This window comes from Amblyomma mixtum, chromosome 10, assembly GCF_055824585.1.
Source record: "Amblyomma mixtum isolate Tamu chromosome 10, ASM5582458v1, whole genome shotgun sequence".
In the NCBI taxonomy this organism is placed as follows: Eukaryota; Metazoa; Arthropoda; class Arachnida; order Ixodida; family Ixodidae; genus Amblyomma; species Amblyomma mixtum.
The window spans coordinates 15,691,093-15,711,510 of NC_143021.1; the positions used below are offsets into that span (position 1 = coordinate 15,691,093).

The window sequence follows — 20,418 nt, forward strand, 5'->3', positions numbered from 1 at the left end:
ATTACTCTGGAAGGTGGAGGAGGTTATTGTGGAAGGAATAGGGTATGGCAAGGACGTGGGACCTGTAACTGGAAGGTGGTTACTCCGGGAGCCGTGCTGAAGACAGTTGCCGTGGAAGGAGGAGGATGTGGCAGATGCTGGGGAATTACCAACACGAGTAAGTGGAAAACCAGCGGAAAGCAGGAGAAGTACACAAGTTCACAAGGAGGAGAAGAACACAGGACAACGCCGGACAGCGTTGTCCTGTGTACTTTTCCTTCTTGTGAACGCGTCCTTTCCGCTGGTTTTCTAACTTACCATGCACCAACTGGCCCAATAAGCTAGACTTCTTCAACACCAACAGGAGGATGGTTACCAGTTATTGCGGCTCTCGTAGCATGGTCGGGTCGAAGAGGGGATGAGGGAGGACGGAGGCGAGGTTACGGTAAAGACAAGAAGAAGACCTTTATACAAGTGAATTTACATATATACAAAACAGCAACGGAGAGAACGTCTCAGTAAGAGAGTCTCAAGGAGCAAAGCTACATGACGATGAGCTCAGATGGTCAGGAGCTACTCGGCCGTCCAAGGCGCCGAGTTTTATATCCTTTCATTTCCCTGGGCTCCCTAGATGGGGGCCGGGCTTGTCGGGAAAGGAGGGTCCTGAAAGTTCACTGTGGCACCCACACACACACACTCTCAATAGGGAACACGTCCCCGTCACGTGTTGGGAGAGAAGGATGCCCTCTGCGTAGCGCAGATTCTGGAAGGCTCTCGAACAGCGTTCCTGCGCCTTTCATGTGGTCGCACGTGCTCGGGGTAGGGGAAACGGTCGTCGACCACTTCTCCCTGGAAGACGGTTGCTGCTGTCAACTTGATGTGCCCCTTGGAATGTCTAGTACTGCCGAACGTGGCAGCTAACTTCCTTCTGTACTGCAGAGCTGGCTGGCCAGATGCGGGGTGGATGACTGACGCCGCTTCCGTGGCTACTTCAGGCGATGACCCCGCGTGCCTTTCGTGACTCATCGGCATTTCGCTGCAGCCGCGCCGATTTTCCTCTCGCGACGAAGGCGAAACGTAACACGGGGAAGTAGGAGGGAAGCGGGGGAGCATAGGAAAGCTTAACCGGGTGGTTACCGTGAAACGGGAGCTTAAGGCGCAAGCGGAGGCTGGTTGCCACGGTAACCACCTGGAGGGTATGGTTACCCGGGAAGGAGGAGGGTTACCTTGGAAGTGGGAGAGTATGGCAAGGACTAGAAATTCGTAGCCGGAGGTTAGTTAGTGTGGAAGGAGGAGGGAGAGTATGGCTTGAGTGTACGAATGTAGCACAGCCCATCTGCAGCAGCAGCTGCGAAAAGCGGTGCCCGAGGAGAGGGTGATCGGTGTCGCCGTGAGCCTAGAGCGACGGACTGGAGAGGACAGCTGGCCGAAAAACGAGTATAGCTGCAAAACTTAAAAAGGTCCAGGGGACACTTAAGCTGCGTTTTAAGGGTATGACGTAATGGGCTGATTCTCATATATGCAGAATTGATCATTCTCGACTTCACATTTATAGATCCCTGGGAGCCCTCGTACCACTGTTGACGCAGTGGTGCAGCGAGTGGTGCAGCGGCTAAGCGGTAAGCCACTGCCCTGCGATCGCAGGTGCTGCCACCTGGTGGGGGCAAGTTACACCCACGTTGCTCTTCCCGAGCGGCCAATCATTCATTTAACTGCCACCTGACACGGTTAGCAGTTTGCTCACTATCCGGTGGGCAGGTTTTGATGACGCCGCATGACGTAAGTGGCCTAAGTGGCCCATCTGCCTCTTAGGTTGGCCCTCAGGGTATTTTTTTCGTGGATTTTTCTTTCGTGGTCAACGACGCCGACAGCGACGCCGGAGTTTCTGCGACACGAGCTCATTAACGCAACCGCGGTAAAAGAACACTCTAGAACTGTACAGATCTGAAAGCCCTCTCAAATGTCCTACCTCTATACATATCGCAAAATATATATACCTTAGCAGCCGGCGCAGAATCTCGCGTTACGCAGTGATATAGCCCTTTCAATTTCTTCATTTAGCCTCTGTCTATAAATGCAGCCCCCTTCGGCCAGTATCCATCCCGCCGTAGGTCTGAGTAGCTGAGTGCCAAAGGCATGCTTGGCCACTGGGATAGGTTCCAAAGATTATATAAATGAGCAGTGACTACCAAGTTATTTGCTTCTTTGATGGGAACGTCGGTGACATTAAGCGGGGGGGGGCAACGAAAAGAGTGACATATATAAATATAATATATTTACAACGTACTTTCCTATGTTGCCGCAACGGCGATATATATCCAATACTTTGCTCGCGGGCAACGCAACCACAATACACTGGGAGCGATGGCTTGAAAGGTGTGAAGCGTACACTAAACGCGTATACATTTATTTATTCATACATACTGCAGCCCTATTGGGCGGTGGCAGGGGTGAGTGTAAACAAAAGAATGTAGAGAAACATGGAGCACAACAATGGCAAACATCTGAAACAATGTGAGTGAAATGCAAGAAGACGCCAAACTATTCAATACCCGCTAAAAACAGCTCTAAACATACTCCAGGCGGGCGCATATTTTTTTCTGACTGTGCCCATAGTGTGAGACTTCACGATGTATAAAATGCTCTATTGATAGAAATTCTATCCGGATATGTATGACTGCCTAAACTCAAGTTAATTTCTTTCTAAATTTTCGTTCGCAGGAGGATTCTACTGCCATCCCTTCGACGATCCGGTCGTTTGGTAAGCTGTTCTTACCAAAGCATTATTGCGATTCATGTGCGGTCATATGCGTGTTTTCTTTCTAGTCTGTATTTCATTTAAAAATTCCTGAAAGACAATGTGGTCCTTGCCGTACGGCATGGTAGCATGTAAATAAATTGCAAGTAGTTAACTATTATAAGCAAATCTTCTTAATTTTTTGGTTAGAAGACAATGGACGCCTTTGCCATCGTAGTTTGGGTTCGCCTTAATTTCTAAGTCGCCAATGTGGGTCGAACAAAGATTTATGCGCGGAAAGCTATCTGATAACGATGCATATCCTCCTATCACCCGGAGTGGCCAGTTGTGCCTCCAAAATTGATGAAGATTGTTAGTGTTATTTATGTTGCGACTCGTGATTAAATTATTTTTCGCTGCTTTCAAACCTTTTCAAACGTTTGTCTATGTGGGAAAAGTCCTATACACACAACACTCATTCCATTCAAAGGTTCGGTTACTAGCGCTGTGCGTTCAGATGTATTTCTATGCGCTGGTTGCACAACTATTTCCTGTTGGCTAAGTACCGGGCAGGGGTTATCTAATTACTGTCTTCTTCCAGCCAAAATTGAGCTCTCCGAACTGCACGCCGGAAATTGCGGTACATCAGCCCCGATTCCGCGCAGGTCCGGCCATGCGTCCATGATGGAGGAAGTGGCCGAGGACCTGCGCGAAGAAGGTCTCGGTGCTCCCAGCGCAGTGGTGACGTGCGTCGGCGGAGGGGGCCTCCTGTGTGGCATCGTGGAGGGCATGCATCGCGTCGGTTGGCGACACGTGCCGGTGCTCGCTATGGAGACTTTCGGCGCGGCCAGTTTCAGAGCGGCCTGGCACTCCGGACGACCGGTGACCATCGATGACATCACCAGGTGTGCCTATACAGTTTCACAGTAGACGCCAGCGTAGAAGCGCTCAGAACTCCACTCACAGGCCCAGCGTACTCGTAACGTGTGCGGGATGCACTCGTAACGTAAAGGGATGCGGAGAACAGCCTAGCACTCTGGCTGTTGCCACTGCGGGATCTTGGGGGTGGTTCGGTCCAACTTAATCCGGAGCTCGGAATGCGATAACCAGCAGCAGTCCCAGTAATGCATGTCGGGGCGCTGGTCTCAGCTTTTAGTATACCATGGTGACCTCAACACCCAGTTGGCAGTAAGATATAGCTTACAAAGTGCGCCTTGGGTATCCATGCAGCTAGCGCGGGTTCCCGCGGGCACGTGCACTCGCTCACCCGACTCATACCTTTGGAAGCCTCTTCTGTAATACAATAAATGACTTCGAATAGAAGTGACTTCCATATTACACATCAAAACACCCGGTTTCGGTCGTTCATCGGGACACTGTCCGGCCATTCTTTGCAGCGAGACGAGAAAACTGAGGCGGTGTCTTGCTACCATTGGTGTTTTGCCTATGCACTTCCGGAGAAGAATTTTGGTGGTAGAAGCTTCTAACATCATCACTATTGTAAGGCAGGAATTCACAGGCCGGGCTTATTATGATCAACAGCCAGAGACGCGCCCCAAGCGAACAACCCAAGAGATGACGATAGGTATTCACGGGTGAAAAAGGACGAAGGCGCATACAGTGCTTACACTTTGAAGCGGCCAGGCAGGCCGCGATTAGTCTGATGCAGTGCGCTGAATAGAAGGCTTCAGGTGGGAAACATGGAGAATTTCAGTCCCGCGGTAACGGCGGTCTGCAGGAGGATCCACGGGAGTGACGCGGTAGTTCACTGGAGAGGTGTGGTTGAGCACCAAGTAGGGACCAATGAAACGGGGCTGAAAGTTGTCGCAGAGACCATGCGTCCGCAGAGGGGTTGAAAGCAAGATCTCGTCCCCACGGTGGAAAAAGGACAACGCGGTGCGTCCCGCCGTAGCGACTCTTGTGATCTTCCTGCCGGACATCAGTGTTGAGGCGAGCAAGGTGGCGGCATCGGGCCATTCGGGAGAGGAACTGGGCGGGAACAGACGAGGAGGAGCTAGTAGGCGTCGAGAAGGGTATTGGGAGGACGGCCGTAAACGAGGAAAAACGGGGAGCAACCAGTGGTTGGATGCAACGCGTAATTGTAGGCAAAAGTGACAAAAGGAATGACTGCGTCGCAATTTCAGTGGTCAGCTACATAACTGTCATGCCGGAAGGGTGCGATGAACCGCTCAGTCACACCACTGGTCTGGTGGTGGTAGCTGGAGATCATCATGTGAAGTGTAGAGAAAACTTGAGGAATTTCTGCAACAACTGTCGACTGGAACGTTCCGCCGCGGTCAATGAGAAGCACCCGAGGGGCCCCATGGCGCAGTACGGCGGATTGTAAGAGGAAGGTAGCAACGTCGGGCACCGAGCCATCAGACAAGGCTGAGTCTTTGAGTAGCATTGCAGATGGTCGATGGCAGTGGCTATCCAACCATTACCGCGCGTAGAGAGAGGAAGCGGGCCGTACAAGTCGTTGCCGGCGACGGCGGATGGTGTGGCTGGGCATAGTAGACGCTGCAAATGTCCGGCGTGAGGTGGAGTCTGCCTATTTCGACGCTGGCAGAGTGGGCAAGATGCGACGTATTTAGCGACGCTTGAGGAAAGGACAGGGCAGAAGAAATGTTTGAAGCTAGACAACCAGCATAAAGCGTGGTGGTCTGTGACCACCGTGAAGGGGCTGTCGTAAAGGTGGGAGTGGAATTTATGAACGGCGCTAACGACGGCAAGGCATTCTTGCTCAGTGATGGTGTATTTACGGTCCGCAGGTGTCACAGTGCGGCTGGCGAAGGCAATTACTTTCTCGTGAGAAGTGCTACCACGCTGCTCCCACCATTCTACACATTGACGCTGTCAGAGTGTAGAATGGTCGGAGCAGCATCGCCGAAGTGGCCAAGGATAGGGTCTGAGGTGAGAGCTCGCTTGAGGGTTTGAAGAGCACTTGCGCGTTGCTCAGACCAAACGAAGCACTGTGAGCGGTGAAAAGCTGATGCAGTGGCGCGGCAATGTACTTCAATTTTTTTATGAATGAAGGGAAAATGTTGTCACGTTGTAGTGACGGCAGTCCAGCGGTCAGAAAGACACCAAGACTTGGAAACTAAGCTCTTTATATGGGCTGACTTGCGCCCGCAAAGAACTGAATCACTCGGCGGCGGCGTAAGCAACAAACGCGCTCGTCAGTCGTCGAACTACGAATGCCCGCCGCTCGCGGCATCCCTCAATTTAAAGCCGGCAAGGAAACTAAGAGATAACAGGTCAAGATCATCTACAGGAAACTGGAAACACGTAGATGGAGCTTTTCATGGCTGTGATCAATCGAGATTAGACCGGTCGCTTCTCGCGTCACGAACAAAAATGATAACACCCCTTTCCTGCGGCCATGAGCGCGAACGAGCGGACACTACCATGATACGTGGCATTACCCCCCTCCCAAAGACGCATCGCCTCGATGCTTTAAAACGAAAATAAACACGGAGAATGTAATCTTCGAGTCTTTTAGCTTCATTATAGTGCTTAAAGCGTACTACATGTGCGACTTCCGGGCGTGTGCGTCGTCGCTGAGATGCTGTCGTGCCGTCGGGGATGACTTCATAGTCCAGGTCACCGATGCGGCGGAGAACCCTATACGGGCCGAAGTAGCGTCGCAGCAACTTTTCACTCGATCCACGGCGGCGAATTGGTGTCCATATCCAAACACAATTACCTGGCTTGTAATGCGCGTCTCGTCGACGCAGATTCTAGCGTCGGGCGTCGGTGTGCTGCTGGTCTTTAATGCGAAGCCGAGCAAGTCTTCGGGCTTCCTCGGCGCGATGAAGGTAGGCGGCGACGTCGAGGTTGTCTTCGTCTGAAACGTGCGGGAGCATTGCGTCGAGTGTTGTCGTGGGATTCCTGCCGTATACAAGCTCGAATGGGGTATACCTCGTTGTCTCCTGGACGGCAGTGTTATAGGCGAAGATCACGTAGGGCAGAATGGTGTCCCACGTCTTTTGCTCGGCGTCAATATACATGGAGAGCATGTCTGCGATGGTTTTGTTCAGACGCTCTGTGGGTCCCTTGGTTTGCGGATGATAGGCTGTTGTCCTCGGATGGCTTGTCTGACTGCAGTGTAAGATGGCTTGTGTCAGCTCCGCTGTGAACGCCGTTCCTCTGTCTGTGATGAGCTCTTTGGGGGCGCCGTGTTCGAGGAGAATTCGTTCGACGAAAAATTTTGTGACTTCTGTTGCGGTACCATTAGGCAATGCTTTTGCTTCGGCGTAGCGGGTCATGTAGTCGGTGGCCACGATGATCCACTTGTTACCTGTTGATGATGTCGGAAAGGGGCCGAGGAAGTCCGTCCCTATTTGCTGGAAGGGCTTAGTTGGAGGTGGTATGGGGTTCAAGAGTCCGGCTGGTCTAATCAGAGGCGTTTTGCGTCGCTGACACTCACGGCACGTTTTCACGTAATGGGAAACGTCGGCAGCTAGCCGCGGCCAATAGTACTTCTCCTGGATGCGGTGCAACGTGCGAGAAATGCCGAGATGCCCTGCAGTCGGCTCATCATGACATGCCTGCATAATTTCTTGCCTGAGATTTTTGAGCACGACAAGAAGATGAACTGTCCTGTTGGGCGCAAAGTTCTTCAGGAGGACATTATTTATAAAGATGAAGGACGACAGTTGGCGCTTGAACCCTCGGGGAGGCGATGCGGTCTTGCCTTTCAAATAATCGGCTAGGCTTTGCAAGCCAGGATCCGAGCGCTGCTGCTGCGCGAAACTGCTGGTTGTTGTTGTTGTTGTAGCCTTTGACAGAATGGCTGGTTGGTTGGTTGTTTGGCTAGTTAGTTAGTTATATGGGGTTTTATGGCGCATAAGCAACCATGGCTATCATGGTTGGTTGGCCTCAAGTAGAATTGTACATACCTACTACGTGGGAGTGGCCAAGACACAGGCGGTGAACTGTTGGAATGATTAGGAGTTTTAGAGGAAAAGGAGTATTAATAGGGTATAGGCTGACAGATTGGACGACGCAACGAAAGGGGTCCTGTTAGCTGGGAGATCGAAGATGGGACGACGGGGGCTCGCGATAAGCAGACTGCGTCGGAATGCTTGCGGCCAGATTTGTAGACTACAGTTATGTCGAATTCTTGAGGACGCAGGCTCCAACGACCAAGTCGGCCGGAGGGATCTTTCAAATTGGCCAGCCAGCACAGAGCATGGTGATCGCTCACAACCTTGAATGGTCGTCCGTATAGGTAGGGGCGAAATTTGGACGTGGCCCAAATAATGGCGAGACATTCTTTCTCGGTCATCGAATAGTTGGCTTCGGCTCTCGACAGTGAACGGCTAGCGTACGGCTAGCGTACGTGATAACTTTCTCCTCTCTGCCATTTTTCTGAACGAGGACCGCTCCTAAGCCCACACTGCTTGCATCGGTATGAACTTCGGTTTCGGCGTTTTCATCAAAGTGTCCGAGCACAGGAGGGGACTGTAAGCGGCGCTTCAGCTTGTTGAAAGCTTCCACTTGCGGCGTTTCCCATTTAAAAGGCACGTCAGCATTGGTAAGTTGGGTCAAAGGTTCAGCGATGCTCGAAAAGTTCTTGACGAATCGCCGGTGAAAAGCGCACAATCCAAGGAATCTTCGTATAGCTTTCTTGTCGTTAGGCTGTCGAAACTCTGCTTCTCGCAGCCGTCTACTGTGGGTCTGGGCAAACTCCATCCTTGCCTACGACGTCACCAAGGAACAGCAGCTCCTCGTAGGCGAAGTGGCACTTCTCGGGTCTCAGTGTTAGTCCTGAAGACTTGATTGTTTCCAGCACTATCCGAAGCCTTCTTAGATGGTCTTCAAAGCTTGAGAAGACAACAACGTCATCCAAGCAGACTAGACAAATTTGCCACTTCAAGCCTGCGAGCACCGTATCCATTCCTCGCTGGAACGTCGCTGGAGCAGAGCAGAGGCCGAATGGTATCACCTTGAACTCGAAGAGTCCGTCTGGCGTGATGAGCGCAGTCTTCTCGCGATCTCTTTCGTCGACTTCAATTTGCCAGTAGACGCTCTTCAGGTCCATCGATGAGAAGTACTTAGCGTTGCATAGCCGATCCAATGTGTCGTCGATACGGGGGAGGGGGTAGACATCCTTCTTCGTAATGCTGTACAGGCGGCGGTAATCGACGCAAAAGCGAAGGGTGCCGTCTTTCTTTCTCACTAAGACGACTGGTGCTGCCCAACGGCTCCTTGATGGCTGGATGACGTCCTCACGAAGTATTTCGTCAACTTGCTTGCGGATAGCTTGGCGTTCTAGCGGCGATACGCGGTAGGGGCTCTGTCGCAGTGGTCGGGCGTGTTCGTCTGTGACAATGCGGTGCTTGGCAAGCCCGGTTCGTCACACATTCGATGCTGATGAGAAGCAGTCGCTGTACCTTTGTAGAAGACTGCGTGTTTGGTCTTGTCTGCTCCGGGTTAATGCTGGGTTGATATCAAACGTGGGTTGATGGCCTTGGTCAGATGGTTCTACGGGTTGGTCGGGTAGGGAAAATATGTCTCTGATGTCTGCCAGCTCGTCGAGAAAAGCAATCGTCGTACCTTTGTTTAGATGACGGTATACTTGGGTGAAGTTCGTTAGCAGCACTTGGGCTTGGCCATTCCGGATTTGGGCGACTCCCCTTGCGACGCCCAGTCCTCGATCCAGGAGTAACTGGCTGTTGTCTTCGACGACGCGTTCGGAAGTTTCGATGTCTTTCATTTTTTCATTTTTCATTTATTGGTTTTGTTTGGCCAGTACAGAGACTGCAAACAAGGGAGAGCAAGCTAAAGGCGCCTAGTAGCGCCTGACTGAGGCCTGCCCTCCCCATGTCTTCAGTACCTATAAGGGCGACGACACTTGATTGGGGCGGCACGCTCAATGCTTCGTCGAGGACGTTTAAGGCAACGTGATGAGTCACTGTCGGCGCTGCAGATATGGCTTTGTCCGTTCCCACTTCGAGTTCTCACACAGTTCCCACTTCGAGTTATTGATGAATTCGCTCTCGTCCTACCATAAGCTTGCCGTCCTGATTAGCTCAATTGGTAGAGCGACTGCTCCGGTGTAGCGGTGGTCCTGGGTTCGAACCCCGGACCAGGACGAATTTTTCTTTAACTACGAAGTTTCTGAGAAAGCTGTACAGCTTTCCTTTGTAGCCGTATGGCTGCGCTTGGGTGGATGCCAATGAGTAATTACTCTCTTATTACAAATCTACTCCACCTTGGGGGATTCCCCTAAACATTTGACCAACACAGTTCCCACTTCGAGTTTGATCAATTCGCTCTCGTCCTACCATATGCTTGCCGTCCTGGTTAGCTCAATTGGTAGAGCGACTGCTCCGGTGTAGCGGTGGTCCTGGGTTCGAACCCCGGACCAGGACGAATTTTTCTTTAACTACGAAGTTTCTGAGAAAGCTCTACAGCTTTCCTTTGTAGCCGTTTGGCTGCGCTCGGGTGGATGCCAATGAGTAATTACTCCCTCATTACAAAGCTTGATCAAGTTAGATCGAAGGTGGATGATCGCCCGATGTTCATTCAGGAAGTCCATTCCCGAAATCAAATCTCGCGAGCATTTCTGTAGGATCAGGAAGGTTGTAGCATAGGTTCGCCCGTTCACTAACTCTCGCGGTGCAGCGTCCTGACGGCGTAATAAGGTTTCCACCTGCGGTGCGGATCAGCGGGCCATCCCAAGTTGTCACTTTCCTGAGTCGGACAGCGAGTGGCCCGCTCATGACGGAGTAGTCAGCTCCTGTGTCGACCAAGGCAGTAACCGCGTCACCGTCGACCGTTACTTCAAGGTCACTTGTTCGCGTTTTCGTATTACACGTTGTCTTCGGTGTACGATCTCGGCTTCGTCGAGTAGTGAGGCTGCGGTGGGCGTACTCCGACGTTTCTTCTCTGGGCGGTGGTAAAGGTTTGAAGTCTGGTCGCGTCGTCGTCGGTGTTGTCGTCTTAGTTGAGGCATGGTCTTGTGTTTTCATCGATGGAGGATCTTTTTTCTGTTCTTTTGCTCAGAAGCAACCTTACCTCCAGAGGCTGCTTTATTCAGTTTAACCTTCGGAGGCTGGGGGAGCGTCCTCGCACGGCGTAGCCTCGGCTAGGAGATACAAAGCGCGGTGACGATGGCGACGGGGAACGTGATAGGCGGCTCGGCGATGAGTACTCTTCCCGACGCAAAAACTCCTCGATTTCGGCTGGTCGCTGGCCGGGTCGTGGTAGTGGGGCGTCGTAAGAAAGCCCTCGGATGCCCATTCTCGTGTATGGGCAGTACCGGAGAATATGACCGGCTTCGCCACAGTGGAAGCATAGTGGGCGGCGCTGGTCGGGAGTTCTCCACTTGTTGCATATCCTCGGCTGTGTATGACGCTCGGAGTATGGGCGGGTTGGGGCGAGAGGGCGGTGGTCCAACGCAGCTGGCTGAGGGCGATAGGGGCTTGGGTCCCGTCGTCGAGGTGCAGGACGGCGCGCTGCTGCGGCGTAAGACATGGCTGGGGGCTGCAGAGGCTGCGTGGATGCCGGCGTCACACCCAAGGCCTGTTGAACCTCGTCCCGGATTACGTCAGTGAGTGATGTAAGCTGCGCCTGCGTTCCCGTTGGCAGCAATCGTCGCAGCTCTTCTCGCACAACTTGACGGATAACCTCCCGCAGGCTATCGTTGTTAACTGTGTCCAGGCAGTTTGCTGAGAAAACGCGCTGCTGGCGGTCGTACTCGCGGGCTCGGGCATCAAGAGTTTTTCATAGTGGCTGCCTCTTCTACGAATTCCGCGACGGTTTTCGGTGGGTTCCGTACGAGGTCGGCAAAGAGTTGCTCTTTAATCCTCGCATAAGCAGCTTTACCTTTTCTTCTTCCTTCATCTTCGCGTCGGCACGCCGGAAGAGACGCTTCATTTCCTCAGTGTACTCTGCAAATGTCTCGTTTGGTTGTTGTATGCGAGACTGTAGCAGCTGCTGTGCTCTCTTCTTTCGCACGACATTTGTGAAGGTATTTAGAAGCTGCTCCTTGAAGGTTTCCCAGTTCGTGCGGCTAGCTTCTTCATTCTCAAACCAGATTCTTCCTGGTCCCTCCAAGGCGAAGAAGGCGTACCTAAGTTTCGTGGCATCATCCCAGTTGTTGAAGACAGCCACACGGTCGAACTGTTCCAGCTATTCTTCGTGGTCGGCGCCAGGCGAAGCGTCGAAGGTTCATGGTACCCGGGGCTGCTGAAGAATGATTGGAGTCATCGTCTGGGGCAAGCTCATGGTGGAAGTTGCTACTGGCTTTCGCTTCAGGGTAGGGTCCGCCAGAATCCCGAACTCAGGTGCGTCCCCTAGCAGACGTCGGCTTGCGCGGTGGACTAGACTCAGGTCCTGCAGTGAATGACTCAGAGCGCTGGCGTCACGAGTTGTAGGGGGTGTCCGGAACATGAAAGGCTGCCCAGCACCTCCACCAGATGTCACGTTGTAGTGACGGCAGTCCAGCGGTCAGAAAGGCACCAACTAGACTTGGAAACTAAGCTCGTTATTTGGGCTGACTTGCGCCCGCAAAGAACCGATTCACTCGGCGGCGGCGTAAGCAACAAACGTGCTCGTCAGTCGTCGAACTATGAGTGCCCGCCGCTCGCGGCATCGCTCAATTTAAAGCCGGCAAGGAAACTTCGATATAACAGGTCAAGATAATCTACAGTAATCTGGAAACGCGTAGATGCAGCTCTCCATGGCTGTGATCAGTTGAGATTAGACCGGTCGCTTCTCGCGTCACGAACAAAAATGATAACACCCCTTTCCTGCGGCCTTGCGCTTACGAACGGACACTACAATGATACGTGGCATTATATTCCAATTTCTGCATTATTTCTTACTTTGGAGACAGAAATTCATTCCGAAGCGAGAGAAAAAGGCCACCCATCGAAAGCACGTACAGGTGCCGTCAGAAGTAAATGGAAGGCAATATTCACGAAAAAATTTAATCATTGGCCCCCCAATTCATGCATCCTTGAATACATATAGACAGCCTAATTGTGATTTTGCGAATTTCACTGGGCACGAACAAGCATGGACAATTATGACTGAGATGTAAATAAATTAATTTTTTTTTGACAAAGCCGCCTTCCGTTTACTAATGGAGTGCATATTGCAACCGCGCAAAACCACCAAAACCACCTTCACTTGTTCCATTTACTTTTGACAGCGAGTGTACACCTTTCCAGTTCCCAGTAACATCACGCGAGCATCAGCTCTTCAGGGGCTTTAAACTCTTCGCTTCACCGGCGCCGTATGGTGGAGCGAATCGGCAAATTACGCTACAATTGCCGCGTGCGCACGAAGCACATGTCGGGGCGACCGCCGTCTTCCAGACTGTTGGTCCTAACGCTGCGCGCAGCCTCCGGTTCTTTCCTCCGCTTATTGCATTTCTCTGCATACCTTCTGCCCATAGTCCGGACAGGGCAAGTGAAACCGGATTATACTACTAGCAAGCTTTGGATTGGAATCTCGCAATCTGCTCTTCGCCTTTTGTTGTTGCTTCGGATGTGTTTCGCCACTATTAGGCGCTCAAGAAAACAAAAAAAGAAACGAAGAGCAGTGCGAGACTAATATAGTATTCATAGTTGGGCTATCGAACCCTGAGTGTCCTCGGATGTCGTTTGCTGTGTCGTCAGTAAGACCTCCTTCGGCGAAAAAGCCGTGGTCTGTGGGCGTGTGCGTGCGTGTGTCACGGCCACTCCTTTAGCATGTACAGCCTTTGTCAGAAGTTTAGAGCCCAGGGGGTTTGCTTTTGGGCCACACTGCTTTGCTCGTAATGCGCGCTCAGCATCCCAAATCTCCTGAAGGTAAGAAGATTTTTCGTCCTGCTCCTTCCGATGCATAGGACATCCATGAGTGCTACAGGAACGCCATAATAGTGCTTTGAAGCAAACCCCCTGGGCTCTAAACTTTTGACAAAGGCTGTACGTTGCTTTTCTCCTGTGCGCAGCGTTGCCATTACTCTGGGAGCGAAGAAAGTGTGCCAGCGAGTCGTCGACTACATCCGAGAGCACCCGCTCATCTCCGAGCTCGTGACTGACAGGGTGGCTGTGCAGGCCTGCTTCCAGTTCGCCGGTGAGTGCGCCATTCTATTAACAGGTGGAAGGGGAGATAGGACGGTGCCTTGAATAAGCCCAGTGCAAAATTCACAGTGCGAAATTCGACGTTTTCTAACAGAGAGGAAAAGCTCGCAGCAATAGCACTCTGTTCGTCACGGCTAACAGATGACTGTTGTTGGTTTCACATTCAGTCGTTTATCATTCGTTCCAACACTGAGGTAGCATACTGAGTGGTTTGTAATGCAGAGATTGAACCTTGGCCTCCATCTCACATTTTCCACGATCGTGTAGGGATTCTGGGCTCCCCGTTGGGTCAGAAAGTCACATAACGTAGCGAAGCATGCTGGGAATTATGAGCGTTTCATTTGAAACAAGTACGCTCTGCAACTAATGCTTTCAAGAATCACACCTGTTACAAACCTTAGGAGCTCACTTCATTTAACTTATTATACACCTCAGGGCGAGAGGCATTACAGAGGGGAAGTGGTAAAAAGAATAACAAAGAGAACGCATAAGTATATAATTAATAAAATACGCACCTGAGAATACAATGTTAGCTATTGTAATGCTCTCGCGAATTGGTAACGCGTCCCTGACTGCCGAGTGAGTGAGTGAAAACTTTATTGTATCTTTCAAGGGATTCGCGGTTGTGAAGTCTCCGTCGTCTTCTCTGGCGCTGGCGACTTGAGGCTTCTCGTCAGCAAGGGTGGGCCCCTATTCCAAGGCTCCACTGAGTCGTGCTGCATCAGTCGCGTGCTGCACTAAGGCCCTTTGGGTCGAAGCGGTTCGCTGTCGCGTGCAAGTTCGAACAAGACGACAAACAGACCAAACAAAACAAAACGAAGCCGTATTAATAATTTAAAGAAAAAATTACCGACGATTACGTTACTTCCTAATGCGAAATTTGAGCGCAGCAAATAAGCTGTTTCACCTTTTCGATAGATTGAGGCAAAGAAATCGAGCAACACATGTATGCGCTATCACAGAGTTTTTTTTTTATTTTTCACACGTATTCCTTTAACAAAGATTCCACTAACAGTTCTTGACAGTCATGAAGGAAGCTTTGTGGTCGGAGAAATAGACTCATATATGTTCGACTTGGTACACCAATGCTTGATTCTCAAAGACGAGATCTATACAAGTGCCTCGCGAGGTTGTCACAGCCGTGGGACGCGTTACGAGCGAGAGGAACGGGATGTTCTCCCGCATAAGTGTTAGGAAATTGCTGTTTGTCTTTATGTCAACATTAAAGTCCCCCACTACTAACATCGGTGTGGATCGATGGACGGTTAATGCGAGTTGCAGGAAGTGCACGACGTCTTTCGTGAGTGCGGTAGGGGCGAAGTAGGCAGCTACTACCAGCAAGCCGTTGGGCAACTTTGCGGCGCACAGTTCGCCAACTTCATGTGACGTGCCAAACATTTCGACTGGTATTGCAGAGAGACCTGTGCGCAAGTAGATAGCGACTCCCGCCGCTCTGTTGTGATCTCTGCGAGCACCACAGCAGTATAGGAAATCTATGATTTCGAGAGGCTCTTCGGGATCCATCCAGGTTTCAGCAAAGCAAAGTACAGAGGAATGGCGCAGAATGTGATCGTGGTGTACGTCCTTGGCATGTGCGGCAAGGGAGCGTACGTTAAGAATGTGGTTGTGAATGATGAATCAAGTGCTGCCAGCGAATGACGCGTCCATTGGCTGTCTGCGTGTGTTACTGATGTGTCGTTAACATGTTAAGCTTCGCCTGTAAGAGTGGAACACGACAGCGTCTTGCAACGCTGCCAGGGAGTCCACAGAACGCCATCGCCAATTCGGCTGTACGCCTTGCTGGACGGTAAATTTATTTTTTGAGGAAAGGAAATGTATCTCTCTCGCATATCTGGGTGGACACCTGCACCTCGCCGTAAGGGAAAGGGGGAAGATGGGAGTGAACGAAGACGCCGTATTAGCTAGACGCGCCTTTGTTCATTCCAAACCATTCAGCTGGCATTACGGAGTGGCTAGCGTGCTCGTATCGCACTCCGGAGACCCTGGTTCGATTCCCCAACTCGACCAATTTCGTTCTCGGTTTTATTGATTTATGCGGTCTAACTAGAAAGGTTAATTAGGCTATTTCATATTTATATTATTGTATTTCTATCCATCGTGTTCTGTCATTAACCTGTCAATTGTTGGAACTGTCTAGGATGTTCGACACAACGTATATGAAACGAGCAACGTCTTACTGAGTGGGGAAGTGCGTGGTGGTGGAGGGAACGCGGCTTCGTACTTATCTGTTTTTTTTCAGCAGCGTCTCCTTCCGCGGACGCTGTTCTCGCTGCGGCACGCGTCTTTCTTTTCTTTTCTTCTGACCTCTTCATTCTCCTCTATATTAATTAGGCTAATTGATTAATTAAGCAATTAACCAAACTCAGTCCAACTTAGTTGCAGCATCACTATACGATCCCTTTGACTGGTTGCATGGTTACTAGCCAAAGTACAATTGGCCCCATTTGAAATTCGCGCACTGTGACGTCACGACCATTTCGACCAATTGAAAAGCGTGACATTGGGGGCGGAGCTGGTTACGAGACCTCTTCATTCTCCTCTATATTAATTAGGCTAATTGATTAATCAAGCAATTAACTAAACTCAGTCCAACTTAGTTGCAGCATCACTATACGATCCCTTTGATTGGTTGCATGGTTACTAGCCAAAGTACAATTGGCCCCATTTGAAATTCGCGCACTGTGACGTCACGACCATATCGACCAATTGAAAAGCGTGACATTGGGGGCGGAGCTGGTTACGAGGCCGACGCCGACGCCGACGACGACGCGAAACCCAGGAATGGACGCCAAAGAGCTGCGCTCTAAAAGAGCCAATAAGAAACGAAAACACCAAGAAAAATACACACTCAACACACTAACAACACTACAAATTAAAGGACAAAAATTATTGTGGGACCATAGAAAGAACGAAAAATAAAGTATCCCTGCCCCTGCCACTAAGTATAACGGGCTTAGATTAAAGGACAGAGTTCACCAGATATGGAGCGTCCCACCAGATATGGAGATGTGGAGCGTGAGAGCATGGAGGTGAAGCGGGGATGCCTTGCTGGCAGCAAGGACGCGGGTTGATGAACTGCGACGCGTCGCTGGCGTTGCGTCGAAGGAAGCGGCAGAAGAGAGCCAGATGGTAAGGAGCGGAGAAGAACACAGAAAGACGCCGATGGACTCCAGTCAGCCGCCCCAAGACTTGGCAGCAGCAGCAGCAGCAGCAGCAGGAAACGCGTAGTGAAGACCCGTCGACGGCGTTCCGAAACGCCGTGGGCTCATGTAGGCTATCCAAGGAAGCCTCTCGGCAGCACAGACCTTCAATCCATCGCCTGCCACCTCCAAACTTGAAAGGGACGCTGTAGGCTTGTGTCGGTCATCCAAGGGAAGTCTCCGGCAGCACGGACCCAACGTCCGACGGCTGCCACCTCCACGCTTGAATGACCAGACTTGAGCTGCGCTGTCTTTTCACACCTCGGTTTCCTGACACGTCAGTTATCCGCTCATCGTGCTCGCCGCGCTCATCGTTGACGTCACCTGGCACAGACCATTCGCACGTGCACACGCGCAATGCTGGGCTGGCACGCGCGGCGCTCCGCTGTGCAACGCACAGCGTTCAAAAATCCCCCGTGTATTTCGTGTGCACATCAGAAACGCGAATCTGCTCATTTCTGTTAATGCATATATCTGCAGGAAGGTGATTCCAGTCACGTGAGGTGCGCAGCAAAAATGACTGGTAGAAGCATTTAGTATCGCATAAATCGAAGCCGACTTGGTGACGACGGTAAGTGCTAGAAGCAGTAGTATCCCTTCTTGAAGATAGCACTGCGGATGTTGCTATTTTTACCGAATCTTGGCTGACTTCAGATATCGAGGACACAGAGCTTCTTTCCGAAACGAAATCTTTTATTGCTTACAGGCGCGACAGAGCGGGAAGAAGGGGTGGTGGTGTCCTTGTTCTCACGAAAATTGAATTGCATACATCTCCCGTCCCTGTTAGTTCCTCCCACGAGATACTTTGCGTTAAACTATCCCTACCTACCTGTACAAATATTATTGTTGCATGTTATCGGCCTCCTAATTGCGACTCCTCCTTTCTTACCGACCTTCACTCCGTCCTACTCGATCTGCACTCCCGCTTTGTTCATGCCAACTTCCTACTTTGTGGAGACTTTAACTTTCCCGATATTGACTGGGAAACCTTGTCAGCACCCTCCGGTCCGTCGAACAATTTTATTGACTTAGTGCTCACGTTTAACTTTACCCAGACAGTTAAAGTGCCTACTCGTGGTGACAACATTCTCGATCTTGTTCTCGCTTCTAAACCTGAGTTAATTGAGTCATTAACAAGCATCACCGATCTAAGCGATCACGAGGTGCTTGTATTCAATTTTGCCGTTCTCATCCACACCAAGCAACGCTCCTTAAAGTACATTCGCGACTACAGTAAAGCAGATTTTCGCGCTATTAACTTCGAGTTAGAAAATTTTTTCCACCTTATTCACCAAGCCGCACCCTCTAGATCAGTAGAACAAAACTGGTTGCTCTACAAGAACAAAATCTTATCCCTTGTCGAAACACATGTCCCTCTTATCTGCATACGTGGTGATTGTAACAAGCCCTGGTATAGCAATGCCTTACGACAGTTAGCAAACAAAAAGAAGCGCCTCTATCGTGCGGCCAAGCATACGAATTCAGTTGAAAAATGGGAAATGTACGGCAGGTGCCTACATGAATACATTACCTTACTACGGCGTTCTAAAAAGAAATTTTTTCACGAACATAATGTGCGTCAACCGAAAAAATTCTGGAATCTGGTCACTCCTTGCAAAAACCGTACTCAAAACATTTCGTTGATTAACCAAGACGGCTTACATGTCCCTGAGAATGAGCGCGCAGATGTCATGAATTCATATTTTTCCTCCGTATTCACGCATGAACCTGCTCTCCATATTCCCTCAATATCTGCCACTAGTTTTTCCCAAATGCCACCAGCTTTCATAGCCCATGAGGGCATCACTAAACTCATCGACAACCTTAAAGTGTCAAGCGCCCCTGGGCCAGACAACATAACTGCAAAAATATTAAAGGGAACTGTGAGCATTTCTAGCCGTATTTTGCAAATTATTTTTCAGCAGTCGGTTTCAAATGGTGAACTACCAAATGACTGGAAAACTAGTAAAGTAACTCCAGTATTTAAGGCTGGCAACCGATCCGACCCTTCTAATTACCGCCCAAATTTATTAACATCCATTCCATGCAAGCTACTGGAGCTCATGTTATATTCGCAGATCGCATCACACCTCGACAATAACGCTTTCTTTTATGAAAGACAGCACGGTTTTAGGTCAGGCCATTCTTGCGAGTCCCAGCTCTTCGAATTCACTACAGACCTTCACTTAAACTTAGATTCTTCTTTTCAAACCGACGTCATTTACCTGGATTTCTCCAAAGCCTTCGATCGCGTTCCACACCGGCGTTTAATGACAAAACTCTCCTGCCTCCACATCGACCCTTTAATCCTGTCATGGATCGACTGCTTTCTCCGCGACCGCTCACAATATACAGTAATAGGCAACCATAGATCGTCAAATACCACAGTCCTCTCTGGTGTCCCTCCGGGATCGGTGCTAGGACCACTCCTTTTTCTCATATTTATAAATGATCTTCCCAGTGCCGTATCATCTCGTATCCGTCTCTTCGCAGACGATTGTGTACTCTACCGCCGCATATCTACTCCCGATGATCAGACTCTGCTTCAACGCGACTTAAACCTCACAGAAACCTGGTGTACATCATGGCTCATGCAACTGAACATTTCGAAATGCAAGTTCATGCATGTATCGAGAAAGCTAAATAACCTCAGCTATCAGTATTCATTAAGTTCCACACCACTCTCCGAAACAGAATAATACAGGTATCTTGGAATCATCATAAACAACAAACTAACCTGGTCTGAGCACATTGCAAAAATTTGTACAGACGCTTCCAAAATGCTTGGGTTTATCAGACGATCCCTTGCTTTTTCACCCCATTCTGTCCGACAACTCGCCTACGTAACATTCATCCGTTCTAAACTCGAATATGCCTCGGCGATCTGGAATCCCCATCAAAAATATCTAATCGATCAGCTTGAAGCCATCCAAAATCGCGCGGCCCGCTTTATCACATCGCAGTACGGCAGACAACACAGTGTAACTCTTATCAAGGCATCCCTTGATCTGCAAACCCTGGCATTCCGGTGTAAAATTTCACAGCTCTGTTTATTTCACAAATTGTACTACACCTTCCCACAGCTAAGAAACTCTGTATTTCACCTGCCGCTTCGCACCTCACGACGACTTTTTAACTCTTTAAGTCTGCAGCGCATACACGGCTCCACAAACTCATTTAATAAATCTTTTTTACCTAGCTACATTACACTGTGGAATGAATTACCCGATTTCATAGTTAATGAAACAGAACCCATTAAATTCAGGCAGTTATTATCATCACATTTCAAGGGCTGAGTTATTTTGTCGTGTTTTTGAGTGTGTGCATGTGTTTTTTTGTTTTTTGTTCTTATCTCAAGTTGTTCTTGAGCTGCTGTGTCTTTCTCATGTTAATATTTTGA

At 50.1% G+C, this 20,418-nt stretch overlaps 2 protein-coding genes across 3 annotated transcripts in view; one reads left to right on the forward strand and one right to left on the reverse strand.

Annotated features, from left to right (window-relative positions):
• The window catches only part of LOC149325196 (uncharacterized), a 156,101-nt gene that overhangs the window by 58,179 nt on the left and 77,504 nt on the right, over nucleotides 1–20,418 (reverse strand). The window lies entirely within an intron of this gene.
• LOC149325198 (serine dehydratase-like) overlaps nucleotides 1–20,418 on the forward strand; it is a 57,661-nt gene that overhangs the window by 25,847 nt on the left and 11,396 nt on the right. For both annotated transcript variants that reach the window (XM_089562437.1, XM_089562438.1), the window contains exons 4-6: nucleotides 2,701–2,740; nucleotides 3,382–3,621; nucleotides 13,665–13,789. In XM_089562437.1, coding sequence (XP_089418563.1) covers nucleotides 2,701–2,740; nucleotides 3,382–3,621; nucleotides 13,665–13,789 — 405 coding nt within the window. The remainder of the gene's footprint in view (nucleotides 1–2,700; nucleotides 2,741–3,381; nucleotides 3,622–13,664; nucleotides 13,790–20,418) is intronic.